General features: G+C 46.8%; 1 protein-coding gene across 1 annotated transcript in view; it reads right to left on the minus strand.

Annotated features, from left to right (window-relative positions):
• Window positions 1-17,298, minus strand: part of Otog (otogelin) — a 69,700-nt gene that overhangs the window by 24,343 nt on the left and 28,059 nt on the right. Inside the window, exons 27-35 of the mRNA XM_042691734.1 lie at window positions 16,319-16,457; window positions 14,502-14,636; window positions 14,073-14,219; window positions 13,686-13,805; window positions 12,201-12,317; window positions 10,888-11,044; window positions 5,087-5,113; window positions 2,388-2,555; window positions 530-808 (exon numbers count right to left, since the gene is read on the minus strand). Of these exons, the coding sequence (XP_042547668.1) occupies window positions 530-808; window positions 2,388-2,555; window positions 5,087-5,113; window positions 10,888-11,044; window positions 12,201-12,317; window positions 13,686-13,805; window positions 14,073-14,219; window positions 14,502-14,636; window positions 16,319-16,457 (1,289 nt within the window). The remainder of the gene's footprint in view (window positions 1-529; window positions 809-2,387; window positions 2,556-5,086; window positions 5,114-10,887; window positions 11,045-12,200; window positions 12,318-13,685; window positions 13,806-14,072; window positions 14,220-14,501; window positions 14,637-16,318; window positions 16,458-17,298) is intronic.

The raw sequence follows: 17,298 nt of genomic DNA on the forward strand, positions 1-17,298 counted from the left end.
ACTAGAGGACTCAGCACATGAGCTGAATGTAAGCATGGCCCCTCTGGGACTGAGACAAAGATCCACATTTTGGGGACAGACTCACCTAGCAAAAGAGAATAGTCAGTAGCCTCAACTGGAAAGATTAGGGAGTTAGCCCTCTTACTGCCTGGAAGCCTGGGCCCTACATGGGAGAGTTGGGCTTCTGGCTGTCCAGTGGGCAGTCTTTTAAGTTCATGGGTAGACATGAGTCCCTTCGGCAAGAAATCTGAGCCACAGGCTACCACGGCGGCTTCTCCCCTCACTTCCACAAAGGCCATGTATTTTTAGACCGTGTCATTGGCCTGTGGCCTGGGCATTAGGCAGGACCCAGGAAATTGGCTGGACCCCAACCCACGTGGTTAGGGCTCCCTAGCCTGCCAATATGGAGGATGGGCCACCTCTGGTCCTACAGGCGGGACCACTGAAGGCAGCGAGGAAGAGGGCAGGAAGAACAGTTGAGTAGAGGGAAGGAGGAAGTGCCAAGAGTGATGGCCGGGTAGTCACTTACCCAGAAGATGGAAGAGTGTGCCCTGGCGGAAGGCGTCGGTGTGCTCATACAGCCGCAGAGCCAGTCCCAGACCAGACACATGGAAGAAAAAGCCAGGCTTTGCCAGGGACTCCAGTGCCACTAGGCCTGCCTGCCACGTCCCCCGATGCACCGAGAAGGAGGCATGGTGGTGGAAGCTTTCACTGCCCCGCCACTTAGCCAGCTCCAAAGACCCGTTGGCTGTGACATGGAGGAAGAAGTTGGGTCTGTCTGCTGCTTCCAGGGATACCACATCCGGGTCTGCAGAGCCAGGTGACAAAGGTCAGTGACAAAAAGGGGGTCCAGAGTTGGAGCTGGGCAACAGGCTGGGATGTGTCCGCTCTGTTGGTGACTACTCCTCCATGGCTACCCCTAGCTCCCCGACTTCTGCATTCCCCGGGCCTTGTGCTATTCTACACGCTCAAGATTCGGCAGTAAATAAAGCAGGCAGAAACGGCTGCCCTGAAAGAGGGCACACTCTGTCAGACACGGGAGAGACGCTGGGCTTTGGCGATTTGCCAGGTTCCAGTGTCTCCATGACACCTCTTGCTTCCTATTTCTTTTCTATCACCAACTTTCCTATCCCTCAAGGCCCAAGACAAGGGGTTCCTCCTCTGTGTAGACCCCAAGATCTCACTTTTTCTTTTGCTATCTAATACCCTAGGTATGTATAGTACAGGGGAAGGAGCACAGGACAAGGGCCAGGAGAGCCTGGGCCTTCGCTGGGCTGATGAGACCCAGGCCTGATGATGACAGAGCCTGGGCTGGGCAGTCCTTTGCCTGGCAAGTTCTCTGAGGCTGAGCATCTCAGGGGTTGTGCTGAAGTATGTCCATGGAGCTGCAGGAATGCCAGCACATACTCCTGACTACGTATGATTACCACTACACTGAAAGAAGGTCAGAAAGTTCTCACAACCTCTTCAAGGAGGACCACGTGGATCCGGGGCTCAGAAATGACTAAGCAGGAAGTACTATCTTGGAGCTGAAGACTTCTGACCTTCCGGAGGCTGGGTCTTGGCTCTTCACCCTCAGGTTCCTTGTGCAGCCATGTAATAATTCCACCTGCCACTTCCGACTGGACCCCAGCTTGCACTACTGAGAACGGGGACCGTGGCTCCCCTGGGGCAGGGCAGACGTCCTTTCTCTCCTATAGCCCTTCCAGGACTCCTCAGTGCCCACTCCTGAGCTTAGCCAAGTCCCTTTCTTGTCCTTCTCAGCCCTCAGGGGGAAGGTCACTTATTCCAAGAAGCTTCTGCTGGCTCCCCAAGACTAACTTAAGGGCTCCCCCTAGTGTTGACTTGGGTGTTGTGCATGCCTTTAGCCATCCTCCCTGTGGGACTGAGACTGATGTTCAGCAGGGACTGCACCTCACCCATCCCAGATTCCTGTGCCCAGCTCTGTGCTTGGCATGGGATTAATAAAAGGGAGAGAGGGAAGTGGACAGGAAGGAGAGGGATATAGGTGAGAAGAGAGGAAAGAAGGAGGAAGAAAATGAGAAAGGAGAGAAGGAGGAGTGAGGACAAAAAGGAGGAGGAGGAGGAGGAGGAGTTGCCATTGTGTTAAAACATACAAGCTGCACAATGCAAGGTATAAAGAAAGACGCATCTGGCCTTGGCCTCCCTGGTATTTGGGGAGGAAGATGGAAAGTATCTCTTTTTCTTCACAAAGGCTAATTAACTGTCCCAGAAGCCCAGGCTGAACTGGGAGATGAGACCCTGTTGGTGTCCTCATTCCTCCAGCCTCAGTAGATGGCTTAGGGTTTCAACACCTTCTCCTCCTCCAGCACCTGCCTCTCTCCTTCCCAATGGGCTAGAATGGACCTTCCCAGAATGGACCTTACCGTGGACCTTGGCCTTGTACAGAGCAGCTGTCAGCAGGAAGTTCACAATGTCTCCTGGAGCCACATCCTTTGCCCTCACTAGGGCTAGGTCATCACCCAGTACCTTCACGACCACCAGGGCACCACCTGCCACCACACTGGACAGCTGATAGGGGCCTTTACCCAGTGCTGGAGAGAAGAGCTCAGTCAGAACCCCCACACTCACCCCACCTATCCCACCCTGTCCAATCTAGGGAAGAGAGTGGGTACCAGGAAAGGATTCTTAGTGGCTTCTTATTCCAGGTCCCAGAAGCATTGATGTCCTTGAGTAGGAAGAGGGGCAGGGAGGGGGGACCCCAGGCTGGCATCTGCCGCTGAAACTGGCCCTCTGCACAGTGATGGAATCATTCCACAAGGAGCCTGGGAAAGCTGGCCTCAGGGCGCATCTGAGGCCTCAAACGTCTCTCTACACCGGTTTCATCATCCCTGGTCTCTGCCCATCCATGGCTTGAGGGATGAAGGCCAGGAGGCCAGAGCTCAATGTTAATGATCATCTACTGGTTTCAAGCACGTGCACATTTGTATTTTGGAGGTTTCTGTACATATGCACAGAGGCTGGAATGGGACGTGGGTTTCCCAGACAAATCTAACAGACTTGTAACTGAGCTTGCTGCTTGGGATGTGTTCTGACCCTCCATTGCCTTCCTCAGGCTTCCCGAGTCACTTTCCCAGCCACATTCCTACTGGGACTCACCAGTCATCCTCGGTGCCTTCAGGATAGAATCCAAAAGAGCCTACCTTCAATTTAGGGGCTTTTGACCCTCTGGACCCACACTTCCCTCCATCCTCTCCTGCTACACCAAACTTGGCTTGCTCTCTTCCTTGAAAGAGCCACATTCTGGCTCAGCCTGTCTTCATTGTGCCATTCCACCCCCTCAGAATAGTCTTCCCTTTTTGGTGCCTGGAAAATGCCTACTCTATTGCTAGGGGCCAGCTCAAATGTCAGCTCCTGAACTCCCTCCTGCCACACAGAAACATCCTCCTCCTCCTCTGTGCTCTGCCAGTTTTAGGAGCAGACACACATCCATCATACCTCTGCGATGTGAATCTGAATTGAGTTCTCTATCTGTCTCCCCCAATAGAGAGTGTATAGACAAGTGCTGTGTGGGTAAATGGTCAATGATATCTCAAAAATAAACAAAAAAAAACCATGTTCGGTGTTTGCTTATTCCTGTGGTATAAATGTTCCCAGCAGAGATAACTTTTAAACTAACCACTGGATGCAGAGTCAGGGACACAGTTGGTGCTTGGGAGGCAGTACGAACCTTTTCCAGGGCACCCCTTACAAGGTTCCAGTTCCCACTGACTTCCCAGCACCCCACCAGGCCTGACCACAGCAAATGTCGACAGAACAAAGCAAGGAATGGATGGGTGGGTGGGTGGTAGGTGGAGGATGCTAGAAACAGCTTGTCCTTTGCCGGTTACTGCCACTCAAAATGCCACAGGAGGGGGGAAAAAATCTCTGCTCAGTGCTGTCTTGCTGAAATGTCTCGCCTGAAGTCAGAAAGACACTGCCTGTCCTGGGGAACTACGATTTTCCCAATACAGACCCATTCCTTTATGAGTTGGCGACTCATAAAGTCCCAAAGGACTAACATTTGGATGGAATTGTATCGCTGAATTATTATTGCTAGATCCCAAGTCCAGCTTTCATCCCTCATATGCCCTTGCAGTACCTTTGTCTCTGATCTGTCTTCTTCAATTCCATCTACCATATTTTTTCCCAGGGGCAAGGGTGTTTCTCAAACCAAAACTGGTAATGAAAGTAGATGAGGACATAGTCTTGGGCCTATGGCCACATAGGCCAGCTCATGCAGGGTAGAACCTAGAGGGTACCTGGGGGCTTAAGAGTCTGAGGTGAACAGCACTGTGGACTAGATGAAGCACCTAACTATACTAAAGCCTGACTTGACCCAACTGGATGAAGTTCAGTGCAGAAAACTATTCTGGGCAACCATTCTGCCACTGCCCACTCAAGCTCAGTGATTAAATGGATTCAGTAGCTTGAACACTGGACACTAACCTCCCTTGGATCCTTAGTTATAATCTGTGTTTCACCTCTGTTAATAATCTAGGTGTTGGCACATATCCTGATACCCTGCAAGCTTAACTATATTTAAAGACAGATCTGGCAGGCCATATGTTTTGCCCCAGCGCTCCTCAGAAAGAGCAGTTTGCATTTGCTTTTGCAACTCAAATCCTCAGGGAACTCAAGATGACATTCTGTAGAACTGATGAGCTTGATTAAGAAAGCCACATTGCTGGCACTCTGGTACAAGTGGCTTCTTCTCTCCTGTTTAAGCTGACTTGAGTGAGCCTAGTCCCTGGGAAACTGGCTGGCCTGAGCCCCATACTGGGACTGTAGAAACTACTGGGAACTGAGTCCCTGGACATCTATGTGTTCTGCACTGTCAAGATGTGCTTTCTCTGTCTCTCTCTGTGTCTCTGTATCTGTGTCTCTCTCTGTCTCTGTGCTGTGTCTGTCTATCTGTCTGTCTGTCCCCCCCCTCTCTCTTTCTCTCTCTCTTGGAGTCCTCCCAGCCCCCAAGCCATGGCTCTTCTGGGGGCAGCGGCACATCAGTCTGGCTGGGCTGGTGTGGTAAAAGGGCAAGGCTGGCAGTGAACAGGTTCCTGAGGTACCTTGTGGGCAATGGACTTACCTTTGTTAAAGAAGTCACAGTCATATGCTGAAAAAGAAAGAATAGAGATTTCCTGTGAGCCGGCTCAGAGCTTGGAGCAGATGGACAGAGAAAGGAACTCCGACCTAGCCTCTTCCCTTCCGCAAGGGCCTGAGTCTGAACTTCAAGATCCAGAGATGGTCTTCTATTTAAATGACTTTAAGTGGATGAAATACAGTGGTTCCTCTGAGCACCTCCAGCACAAGGCTCAAGGTCCAGTGTAGATATTCCAGAATGTATTGAATATGAATGAATGGGCAAATGTTGGACAGAGGGTGGTGGCCCTACAGAGTAGGTTATACACAGAGTAGATTATGACCTTGGTTAGAACCAAGGCTTGATGCTCCAATTGGAAATGTCCCAACGGAATACAAACAGAAGTTTGTTTCCAAGAAGCCTGGGTAGGAGACCAAGGGCTTTCAGGGACCCAGGGTTGTTTAGCTCATCTCTGTATAGTTTCTCTGGTTCTGACAAGGTCTTCTACAAACCATCCAGGCCTTGACAATCTCCTTCGAGTGTGGGCTCAGCATGCCCTCTAGTGGCCAAATCATAGCACCACAGCCTGTCTCCCTAGCACCTCTACATGGATTCCAGCCACAGTGGTAAACTGGGGACCTTGTGGGGACACATAATGCCAGGAACAAGGCATGAGGAACCAACTGATGGGCCTGAGCTAAGAAGGGGTCTCCATTAGCTGTAGGCATGGTCTGTAAGGATCCATCTTCCCCCCTTCACACCCTAAACCCATGATCAGCACATTTGGCATTGCCTTCCAGAAATTATCTGCTGTGCAGCTACAGATAAATGTGTGCCTTTCCTCATTAGTGGATTCAGAAGGTTGAACTTAGAAAATTACAAGATGGCCAACTCTCTGCTTTCAGATGTGCATCAGGTCAGTGGGAGAGAGCCCAAAAAATGTCATTAAAAGCCAGCTTTCTAGGGTCAGACCAAAATTTAAATCCCATCTCTCTCTTTTTCATCCATTAACTACACTAGGGCAAGTTATTTACTATCTCCAAATCTGAGTGCTCTGTTCTAAGATGGGACCTCTGCTAACACCTTACTGGATTCCCTAGGTGAGGCAAAGTACTTCTTTCAGGGGGACCAAATTCTCAGCAATTAAGATTACAAAATGGGTCAAAATCAAAATAAAGTCACTTGTGTCAAGCCCTAACAGCAACAACAAAATATTAAGTAGGGGCAGGTAGAATATGAAGAAGAGACTCTCATACATGTCTCCCAGGTACCAGAATTATCCACAGAAGACTGTCAGAGCCACAACCTTATAGAAAGACCACCACAACTTTACACAAAGAATACTGCAACTAGCCAGGTGCTGGTGGCTCATACCTGTAATCCTAGCTACTCAGGAGGCTGAGATCTGAAGATCACAGTTCAAGTCAGCCCAGGCAGGAAAAGTCCATTAGACTCTTTTTTTTTTTTGGTCATGGGGCTTGAACTCTGGGCTTGGGCGTTGTCCCTGCGCTCTTCAAGGTGAGCGCTCTACCGCTTGAGCCACAGTGCCACTTCTGGTTTTTTTTTTTTTGAGTGGTTTATTGGAGATAAGAGTCTCACGGACATACCACCTCACCCCAGTTAGAATGGCAAAAATCAAGAACTCTAATAACAACAGATGCTGGAGGGGATGTGGACAGAAGGGAACCTTACTTCATTGTTGGGAGTGTAAACTTGTTCAACCACTTTGGAAAGTAGTATGGAGGTTCCTCAAAAGACTCCACATAGAGCTCCCCTATGACCCAGCAGTCCCACTTTTGGGCATTTACCCAAATGTTTACAAACAAGACCACACTAAAGCTACCAGCACAACTATGTTTATTGCAGCATTATTTACCATAGCTAAGATCTGGAACCAACTCAGATGCCCCTCAGGAGATGAATGGATCAAGAAAATGTGGTATATATACACAATGGAATTCTATGCCTCCATCAGAAAGAATGACATTGCCCCATTTGTTAGGAAATGGAAAGGCTTGGAAAAATTATATTAAGTGAAGTAAGCCAAGTCCAAAGAAACATACGTCCCATGATTTCCCTTATTTGCAATATCTAATATATGTATGAGTCAAGCAGAAAAGGTCAGATAAGGTAATGTTAGGAAAATGAACCCTAAGATATGTATTTTAAATATTTTTTTCTTTCATGCATTTGTTTCTAATGCAATTATAAGATTATTTCTTTGTTGCTTTGTATGTCCCTCCCCCACAGTATAACCCCTGCTTTCACTGTATTTGATGTCGGTATAATTTGTGGAGGGGAAGGGGAAAAACAAGTCGTTTAAATAAGGATACAGGTGGACCTGTTGCAACAATGAGAAGTACAAGTTGTCATGTCGAAAACGAACTTTACAACTTGAGGTGGGGAGGATTGGGGGGGAGGAGGATGAGAAGGGATGGGAAGGGTAAACAAAGGAGGAGGCTGCAATGCTTGATAAGAAATGTACTCACTATCTTGCTCATGTAATTGTAACCCCTCTGTACAGTATTTTCACAATAAAAAAAAAAAAAAGAGTCTCACGGATTTTCCTGCCTGGGCTGGCTTTGAACCGTGATCCTCAGATCTCAGCCTCCTGAGTAGCTAGGATTACAGGCATGAGCCACCGGTGTCCGGCTTCCATGAGACTCATCTCCAATCAACCACCAGAAAACTGGAAGAGCACTGTGGCTCAAGTGGTAGAGCGCTAGCCTTGAGCTCAAGAGCTCAGAGACAGCACCCAGGCCCAGAGTTCAAGCCCCTGACTGACAAAAAGAAAAAGAAAAGAAAATGCTACAACTGTTTAAGCTTGGACTGGGACAATCCTTGTTAGTGATCCTGAGCACACCTCGCTCTGATTTTTATGGCTAAGAAGTATTCGTAAAACATCTCCTGCAGTCTCCTCCGTTTATTATAAAAAATTTCCCCTTGACTAAACTCCTTCGAATACACCCACAGTTTACTACTGCACATGCATTCCCATTGCAATATATTTATTCCTGAGTAAACTTAATCTCTGAAAAATCTTTCTCTGTACTATTTAGGTTGACAATATTTCTGACATCAAAATCAATACAAAAATCCATGATAAACAAAATACTGCAATTTTAAGATAAGCACCAAGTCAGTAACTGTATCCCACTGAGCCACAGTGGAGCCTGAGACACACACAAAAAAATCTATAATATTGATCCTCTGACATTTCGTTCACTAAGGGTATCTTGAACCAGCTCTTACTTTTAAAAAAAACACTATTTAAAAAAATAAAAGAAAGAGAAAAGGAAAAAAAAACTGTATTGAGCCAAATGGGATGGCTCACATCTATAATCCCCATACTTGGAAAGTAGAGGCAGGAAGATCATGAGTTTGAGGCCAGCCTAGGATATATAGTAAGATCCTGCCTCAAAAAAGCAAGGGTTCTATGTGTTAGTGACTCCAGGGTTGTCTACAGTAATTCCCTCTACCTCCATCCTGGCACTACAATGCACATGAATGTTGCTCATTTTACCTTCTTTCCTAGAAAATGTCCTTATGGGTTTTCTAAAGCAAACCAGCAAAACCTCGAAGTTTGAGGATGAAATTCAGTTATAGAATACTGACCTAGCATGCACAAAACTCTGGATTCAATCCCTAGCACTGAAAACATGTGTATCCATGTCGAATTAAAACGTTATTTCATGCTAGGTGGCTCACACCTGTAATCCTAGCTACTCAGGAGGCTGAGATCTGAGGATTGCAGTTCAAAACCAGCCCAGGCAGAAATGTCTGTGAGACTCTTATCTTCAATTAACCACCAGAAAACTGGAAGTGGTGCTGTGGCTCAAGTGATAGAGCACTTGCCTTGAGCTGAAGAACTGAGGGACAGCACCCAGGCCCACAGTTCAAGCCCCATGACCTACCAAAAAGGTATTATTTCACTTGATCCTTGTGTTTTCTGATGTTTTCTTAAGTCTCACCTCTCCAGGGATGTGCTTTACTTGCCTCACCCTCATCTTGACGATGAGAAACGTTAATTTAATTGTGGCACAAAGCCTGGTGCACTGGAGATCCACTGTGAACCTGTGTATCTTCTCCTTCCTGAACGATTGTTATGATAGAAAAAGCAGGAAAGGAAGACCCTATGATGACCTAGGGCATCTCTGCTGAAGGAACTCAGGGAAAAACAGGCAGAGAAAATGGAGGCCAAAGGCAGATGCTCCTCCATCTTCTTCCTTAGTAACTAAGATTGTAAAAGTAACTAACTTTGTAAAAGCCTAGATTTTTCTGGGACTCAGACAAAGCAATGGCAACCCCACCACAGGGTATGAGGTAATATCAAACTCTTTGCATGCTTTGTCCCATTTAACTCTCCCAGCAAGTTCTCGCCTACTACAGAAACAAAATTCAGAATGCAAGGAAGGTGCAAGGCTATCTGATTTGGTGGAGCTCAGATCTGAACCTGGAGAGTTGGACCAGGAGAATCCAGTGTGTGCAGATATAAATAATAACCAATTAATGAATAATTTAACCTATTTTATTTTACTTTTGAACATTACCATATACATAATATTAAATATTAGTTGTAATATTTAATTCTGTTTTGTGGTAAGCATTGACACACTAATAGAATATATGTATATATTTGCATATGTATACATATGCGATTGTAATATTCTTATTGGAGAGCAAATGTACAATCAACTGTGTTTGCAGGCTTCCATTGCTCTGAAAGAATGGATACTTGTAATAGGACCTCCAAACCTCAGATCAGACAGAGCTTTTGTATTCATTACTCCCATTTGATCCTCACAATAAACCTGGCAAGGCAGAGTTATCTATTTTTCAAATGAGAAAATTGAGCCTAAGAAAAGCTGGATGGCTTGTCTGAGGTCACATGGCATGCAAATGTCATTTCTGGGCCTGGAGCCCAGGCCTCTGGACTCCTCTAGCGAAGTAGATAGGAAGGTTTGCACCTGACTGTCTGAGGATGGGCCTGCCCCACCCCCCACTAGCTTAATGTGACTTGATCTGGTTACTTCTCTAAGTGTCCAGACTACATGTTCTCCGAGTGTAACACAGTAATTTACAGTTCTATTCCAAAGGGAAGTTGTAGGACTCTAAATTCCTATATTACCACTGGACAGCTTACCTAGCACGTATGTGACCATGAGTTCAATTCCCAATACTTAAAAAAAAAAATCAGTCATGAATTTCTTGATCAATCACTTCACACCTGTAGCTAGGGCTACTCAGGAGACTGAGAACTGAGGGTCACAGTTAGAAGCCAGCCCAGACAGGAAAGCCCATGAGATTTTTACCTTCACTTAACTGCCAAAAAGCCAGAAGTAGAACTGTGCTCTACTAGTAGAACATTAACCTTGAGCAAAAATGCTCAAAGATAGCACCCAGGCTCCAAATCCAAGCACCAAGACCAACATACACACACACAAAAAATCAAAATCAAAAGAGAATTGTAAGAGCTCAGTGAAAGTAAAGGGACAAAGAAAGGGTGGACAAATGTAGAAGCAGTATTCACTAGACGCTACGTTAAAAATGAACTATGAAACTTGTGGGCGGGGATGGGAGGGAAAAACTGCGAGACAGAGAGGGAAGGGGTGACATTGTCCAAAAAGAAATGCACTCTTTACCTGACAGGTAACTGTAGCCCCTCTGTACATCACCTTTATGATAACAATAAAATTTTAAAAAAAGACCTCAGTGAATAATGCACACAAAGAAATCAGCTGGTGCCCATCACGCAGAGCGTACTCAGTAGACCCTAGCCCCAAAGGTGGTGGGTGGGAGACACTCACGGCAGAGGCGGGGGGTCCTCCAGTCCACAGCTACCCCATGCTGGCAGCACTGGTGGGCATAGGCAGACACGCTGGCACAGAAGCACTCACAGTCACCACCCCGGCTGCATCCGCATGTGTCAGTCAGGCAGTTTGAGTAAAACCAAGTGACATCAACCTGGGGGAGGTCAGAGGTCAAGGGACAGATTCTGAAGGTTAGTTAGACGGACAACTTTCCATCTAATGGCCACCAGCACAAACATGATGGAGCCATGGCCTGGGGAGAAGCATCTGTGTGGGGTGACTGGTAGAAGAAGGCAGACATTTGGGAATGGCACTTACAGACATACGCTTTTGAGAACACTGCTCTCCTCCCCAGAGCCCAGAATGTTCACTCAAAGGCTAGGAAAGTGACTGAAGAATAGGTAGAAGCTGTGCACTGGTGGCTCACGCATGTGATCCTAGCTACTCAGGAGGCTGAGATCTGAGGATCATGGTTCAAAGCCAGCCCCGGCAGGAAAGTCTAGGAGACTCATCTCCAATAAACCACCCCCCAAAAAAACTGGAAGTGGCAATGTGGCTCAATTGGTAGAGCACTAGCCTTAAGCTGAAGAGCTGAGGAACAGCGCCCAGGCCCAGAGTTCAAGCCCCACAACTGACAAAAAAAAAAAAATAGGTAGAGTTTGACAAGGCTAGCCAACCAGTCCCAAGGCAGCCCAAGCCAGCCTAACAGCTACCTTTAAGCCCCAGGGTGGTATGCTGAGAGGAGCCCCAGCACTCATCTCCATGGAAGCCAGAGAACAGACAAAAACAACAACAAAAACAAAAATAAAAACAAAAAAAACTAGAGCTAGAACATGAGAGATTGCACTCACTCTACAGCAGAACTTCCTAATAAGGAAGACGTGCCAGACAGAAAGGGCCCAGAAGGGCTGGGAAGGTGGCTCAGTGATAGAGCACTTGCCTTGCATGCTCAAGGCCCTGGGTTCGATTCCTCAGCACCACATAAGCAAAAAGAAAAAAGCCGGAAGTGGCTCTGTGGCTCAAGTGGTAGAGCGCTAGCCTTGAGCTGAAGAGCTGAGGGACAGCGCCCAGGCCCAGAGTTCAGGCCCCACGACCGGACCCCCCCAAAAAAGAAAGGGCCCAGAAGCTACTGGCTGGCTGATTCTAGTCACCAAAGGACACAAGGCAGATTCCTCTGGGCAAGCAGATAACAGAGACGGATCTCTCTCTAGACTTAAGGTGTCTCTTCTGAGGCATGAGGAATCCTGGGGGCAGAATGGGTTTGGGGAAAGTTCTGGGAGCTCAGGAGGGGCTGAGGTGGGTCCACTCACCACAGGGTGGCAGGTCTCAAACACGGAGCTGAGGAGGATGCCACACTCCTTTCTGGCAAATGGCTCTCGGAGAGGATTCAGGACACATGTGTCCCTGGGGTCCAGAGTTTCTGGGCACTGAGGGGCAAAGAGAAAACTCTGGATTTCCCTCAGCCCCTGAATGTCTGTTGCTGGTAGGCAGAGACTCTTAGAATGACCACCTGCTATTCATGTCCTTGTATGATCCCCTCCTCTGGAGAGCAGCAGAGGGCTACAGCTTCAAAGGGATTCAAAGGGATGCATGTGGCTATGTGTTTGCATTGACCCATTATGCAAAATCTCAGGGCTCAACTAGCTAAAGTCTTTCCCTTGCTGGTTGTGAGGCAGCAAACAGCCATGCTGGGAACCCTTTTGGAGCTAGGTGGTCCCTGGCAACAACTACCCCCAACGTTGAAACTCTCCTTCCTGTAAGTTGCCAGAAACAGAACATAGCCCACAATCATACCAGTGGGTGGGAAGCCATTCCTTCTCCAGTGGGGCCTCCAGGGGAACAGTCTAGCCCTGGTTATCACCTTGACTGTAGTCTATTAGATACTAAGCAGAGAACCAAGCCACAGTCCCTGATTCCTAACCCCAGAACTGAAGTAAGACAGACATGGTGTTTGGTGCTATAAGGTTTAACATGGTTGCACAGCAATTGATGACTAATACAGATTTTCCCTACATCCTGCCCCAGGCCTACATTTTCACTAGATCCTAGTCATACAAGCTCTTCTCCACCTACATCCCCATTGGAGAATTAAGATCACTCAGTCCAGAAATGACAAATATGAAATACTCACATGTACTATCTCTACTGCTGTACCCAAGGCAGACATAAATAATTGATCATAATTCTCCTTGCAACTGAACCTGACCCAAGTCATTCCTCAACATCACTCCCCTGGCAACTTCATTGAACTAATTAGAGTCATCACACAAGGTGAAATCTATTCACCATCCTTGCACTTGAACAGCTCCTTCGCTTCAGAGAGGACCCACACAGAAGAACTTAGGTTCATCCAGCAATAATGGTGTCCTCCCTCTTAAAGTCCTCTATCCAAATATGGTGAACCACCAGTCCTACCTCTCCCTGTGATTTCCTCAGCCCACATCACTCCTCTGCACCAGAGCCAGTGCAAGGCACTGAGAAGCAATGGGGATGGATGACTGTCAAGCTTCAATGTGAACAGCCTTCCCCACTAGGTGGCCATGTCTCCTAGGAAAGAGACTACCTGCTCCAAACCCCTCTCCTCCCCTTGGGACTTAGCCAAAGGCAGGTGGGCAGCTGTGAGACTGGATGATGCAAAGATATGAGTCTCTACTTGAGGGAAAGTCAACCAGAGGCTGAGAGCAATTCCCAGGAGCAGCCTCACACCAAATAAAACAAACAAACAATCTCTTCCTTGACCAGTGTGGCAAGTGCCCACCTGAATGAGGGGCTCCAATTAGCCCAGGGAAGTTTACCTCAACTGCAGCCCAACTGCTGCCAAACTCCTGGGGGTTCGTTAACTCTAGGTTCTCCGGGGTACGCATCTCATTGATGGTTTTTAAGTCGAAGTTCCCACACAGGCCTGCCAACTGGCCCTAAAAGGAGAGAAGGCATGTCCAGCTGCAGGCATACCAGGGGTGAGCCATGGGCAAAAGGATCCCCATGAGCCCCAGAGTCTTGCATTGATTCAGAAGCAACAGCTGGGACAGTATTAGAGGAGACACAGAACGGGTGGGGACAGGTAGGGAAGAGGTATGTTCTTCTTGGCTCCTCAGGGAGAAACAGCTCAGCCAAGGATACCTAGTAGCTTGGCTCAGCCCCAGGCAAAAGCTGAAGCAGAAATGTCCTGCCCGTATGACTACCTGCCACTGAGGCCCGGTTTGGATGTGCACTGTGGTTCTCTGGTCCCACAGGAGGGTGATGTGCTCCTGTGGGAAATGCACCAGCGTGAAGAATCCTGCTCGCCAGGTGTGGACCTCCTGCTTCTCATCCAGGAAGCTCTCGGGACTCTAAAGGGGCAGAGGTGGTCAGTCCTCAGGAACGAGTGTTTTTTAATATCCAGGTCAGCTGTGTTTGGCTACAAACCACTGCCCAATCCTAGAATCTCACCAATACTTCTGTTTCTTTCATGTCCTGACATTGACCTCTAGTTCACCTTGGACAAAGAATTTAGCCTGAGCTCCTGCCTTGATGCTGCTCCAGGCCTCGGCCATCCCCTGTCCTCGTCCCCACCTATTTATTCTCGTTAGCCCACACACTGCAACACAACCTTCACCAGCCCCAGGCCTTACAGGATTCCCCGAGTCATCGTCAAAGATGATGAGTGAGTTCCCGACGTTGATGGAAATAAACTTCCTGCAGATGATGCCAGAGCTGTAGCAGTTCACATTTTCTACAATCACAGAGAAGCTGAAATTGGATGTGCTCTGAAGAGAAGAAAAGAGAACTCATTAAAACCAGGGAGATATGCTGAGTGCACAGAAGCGGGGGACATGGACCCTGAAGTTGTTTTCAAACCACTTTGTGTGAGCTATGTGATTTAGGCAATTCCAGCTTTCTAAAGCTAGTTTCTTTGAGTTGGGGGTGGGGGAAGGAGAAGTAGCATAATATTTAGCATGTAAAGTGATCTAAGAATAAATGAGTGAGTTAATATAATAGGAATGATTGGGTTTGATGGGTGTAGGGAAGGGATTTTTTTTTCCCAAACTCTTGATGTGAGCCTTTCATTGGACGGCAGCTTGCCAGCATTAAACATCATTTAAAATGTTTTAAGTTTTTATACAGTAATTCTACTTCTAAGAATCAAAAGACACAGCCACACAAGTATTTGCTGAAAGGTTTAAATACTGGAAACAACCTAAATGCCCAGCAATAAATAATAAAACATAGTATGTAGAATGTACTACCAAGGTTCAAAAAAATAAACATGTACTGACAATATGCGATCATGCCCAAGGTATACTTTTAAGTAGAAAAGGCAAATAGCAGTTGAGCATTAGAAGCTTATGTCTGCAATCCTAGCTACTCAGGAGGCTGAGATCAAGGAATCATGGTTCAAAGTCAACCTGGCCAGACAAATCTATGAGACCCATATCTCTAATTAACTAGCAAAATGCTAGAACTGGAGGCATGGGGTCAGGTGGTAGAGCATCAGCCTTAAGAACATGAGGCCCTGAGTTCGAACCCCAGTACAGGCATAAAAAGTGTATATGTACAAGTACATATATGTATGTTGGTGTGTACCATGGAAACTGGTCCTTCAGTATTCACCCTTAAGAGTAGCTATTTAACAGAAGAGCAATATTAACTTTAATATATTCTTCTATATTACCTCAAATTATAATGAAGAGCATACAATGCTTTCAGTTCTTTTTAAATAAAATAGGGGCACCATGGCACATAGGCTTGCTGTCCCATGTATTTAGGAGTCTGAGGTGGGAGGACCACTTGAGCCCAGAATTCAAGTAAAAAATAAATAGATGATGGCTGGCTAGCTAGCTAAATAGATAAAAAATAGCACAAGGTACCACATGCCCAGTTCATGCCTCTCTTTGTGGGGCTGTTACCTTTGCTGTGCTACCTGCATCACCATTCCAATTCTTCTAAGAGAAACTAAAGACTTTTTAGCTCAGGGCCCCTGAGTCATGACTGGGGACATATTTCTTAGTTCAAATCCAACACAGTTCTGCTGCTGGCCAGTTGTGTGGCTCAGAAAGTTCCCTAATGTCCTCAGGCCCAATTTACTACATCATAACCTACAGCCAGCAAATCCAGACTTGTAGGTTGCCATGAGAACTGAGTGAAAGAATCCACAAAAATGGCTCAGTAGACCACCAGGAATATACTGTATTAATAGCACTAGCTTTTAGGCATTAGCCCTTTCTCTTAGAAACAGAAAAACCAGTGGGACCAATGGACAAGTTTATATATAATGATGAGTGAGGAGGCAGCCGAGTTCTCTCCAGCTTTGATTTGCTACACATTCTCTGCCCCACGAATTATGTACTAGATCAGGATGCAGAGCATTAATATTTCCTGACTGGTTCCCCAGGCCTGGTGTCTATGGAGCCCTATGGAGTCAGTTGGGCAGACACACCCAGGAACTCACCTTGACCAAGTGTACTTTGCAGGCCCCCACGAAGTCAAATGGGAGCCCATCAAATGTGCGGTAATGCCGGTCACCATAGGCCGTGCAGGTCGAAGCACAGGGGTACAGGGTACAGAGGAACGAGCCCCGCTGGCACACACTGAAACACATACACAGAGGCTCACAAGACCTAGCCCACCCTATTTGAAGGCTCTTGACAGAGCCTTGAATGCACACCTTGTGTCCCCTACCTCCAACAGAAGCCTAGAGGGCAGGACTTTGATCCTGAGATGCTGGACTCATAGTTAAAGACACATACCTAATAAATAATGGGTCTTATATGTAATGTAGATCCCTTTGACTCTAAAATCCATACTCTGTCACTTGATTCATGCATTCAGTCAAGACTAGGTGCTTAGCATATCCCAGGCATTCTACCAGGAATTTGAGATATGTTAGATTTTTTTTAAAAACTCTGCTTTATTGAAACTTATATTCTAAAGGGACAAGATACACACTAACAATTTAAAAATAGCAAGCATGAGTAAGGAATACAATGTATTGGAAAGACACTGAGAGCTCTGGAAGCAGCAAGCTGAAGGGACTTGGGAAGTATATGAGAATGGGGTGGCTAATGGTCATGTGAACAGTCTTAAAAGAGGTTGGATGGACATCTAGATGAAAAGCATGCTAAAAAGGGGCATCATCTGCAAAGGCCCTGAAGTATATTTGGGAGATGAGATGGCTAGATGGTACAAGGGCAAGAGACTAGATGAAAGACTTGGAGGATGGTGGAAGGTCAGATGACATAGTCTCAGAAGACCATGACAGAATGAGAGAGGATGTCGTTGGAGGAGTTGATGATGGGCATGACATTATCTGATTTGTGCTCTTCTCTGGCTGCTACACTGAATCCCAGCTGAAGGTTGGGAGGTTGAGGGAAAATGCACCATTTGGAGACTACTGCAGGAAGTCAGGAAAGAGAAAAACAGCAGCTCAGA

This window comes from Dipodomys spectabilis, unplaced genomic scaffold (genome assembly GCF_019054845.1).
Source record: "Dipodomys spectabilis isolate Male_0828 unplaced genomic scaffold, ASM1905484v1 ptg000145l, whole genome shotgun sequence".
In the NCBI taxonomy this organism is placed as follows: domain Eukaryota; kingdom Metazoa; phylum Chordata; class Mammalia; order Rodentia; family Heteromyidae; genus Dipodomys; species Dipodomys spectabilis.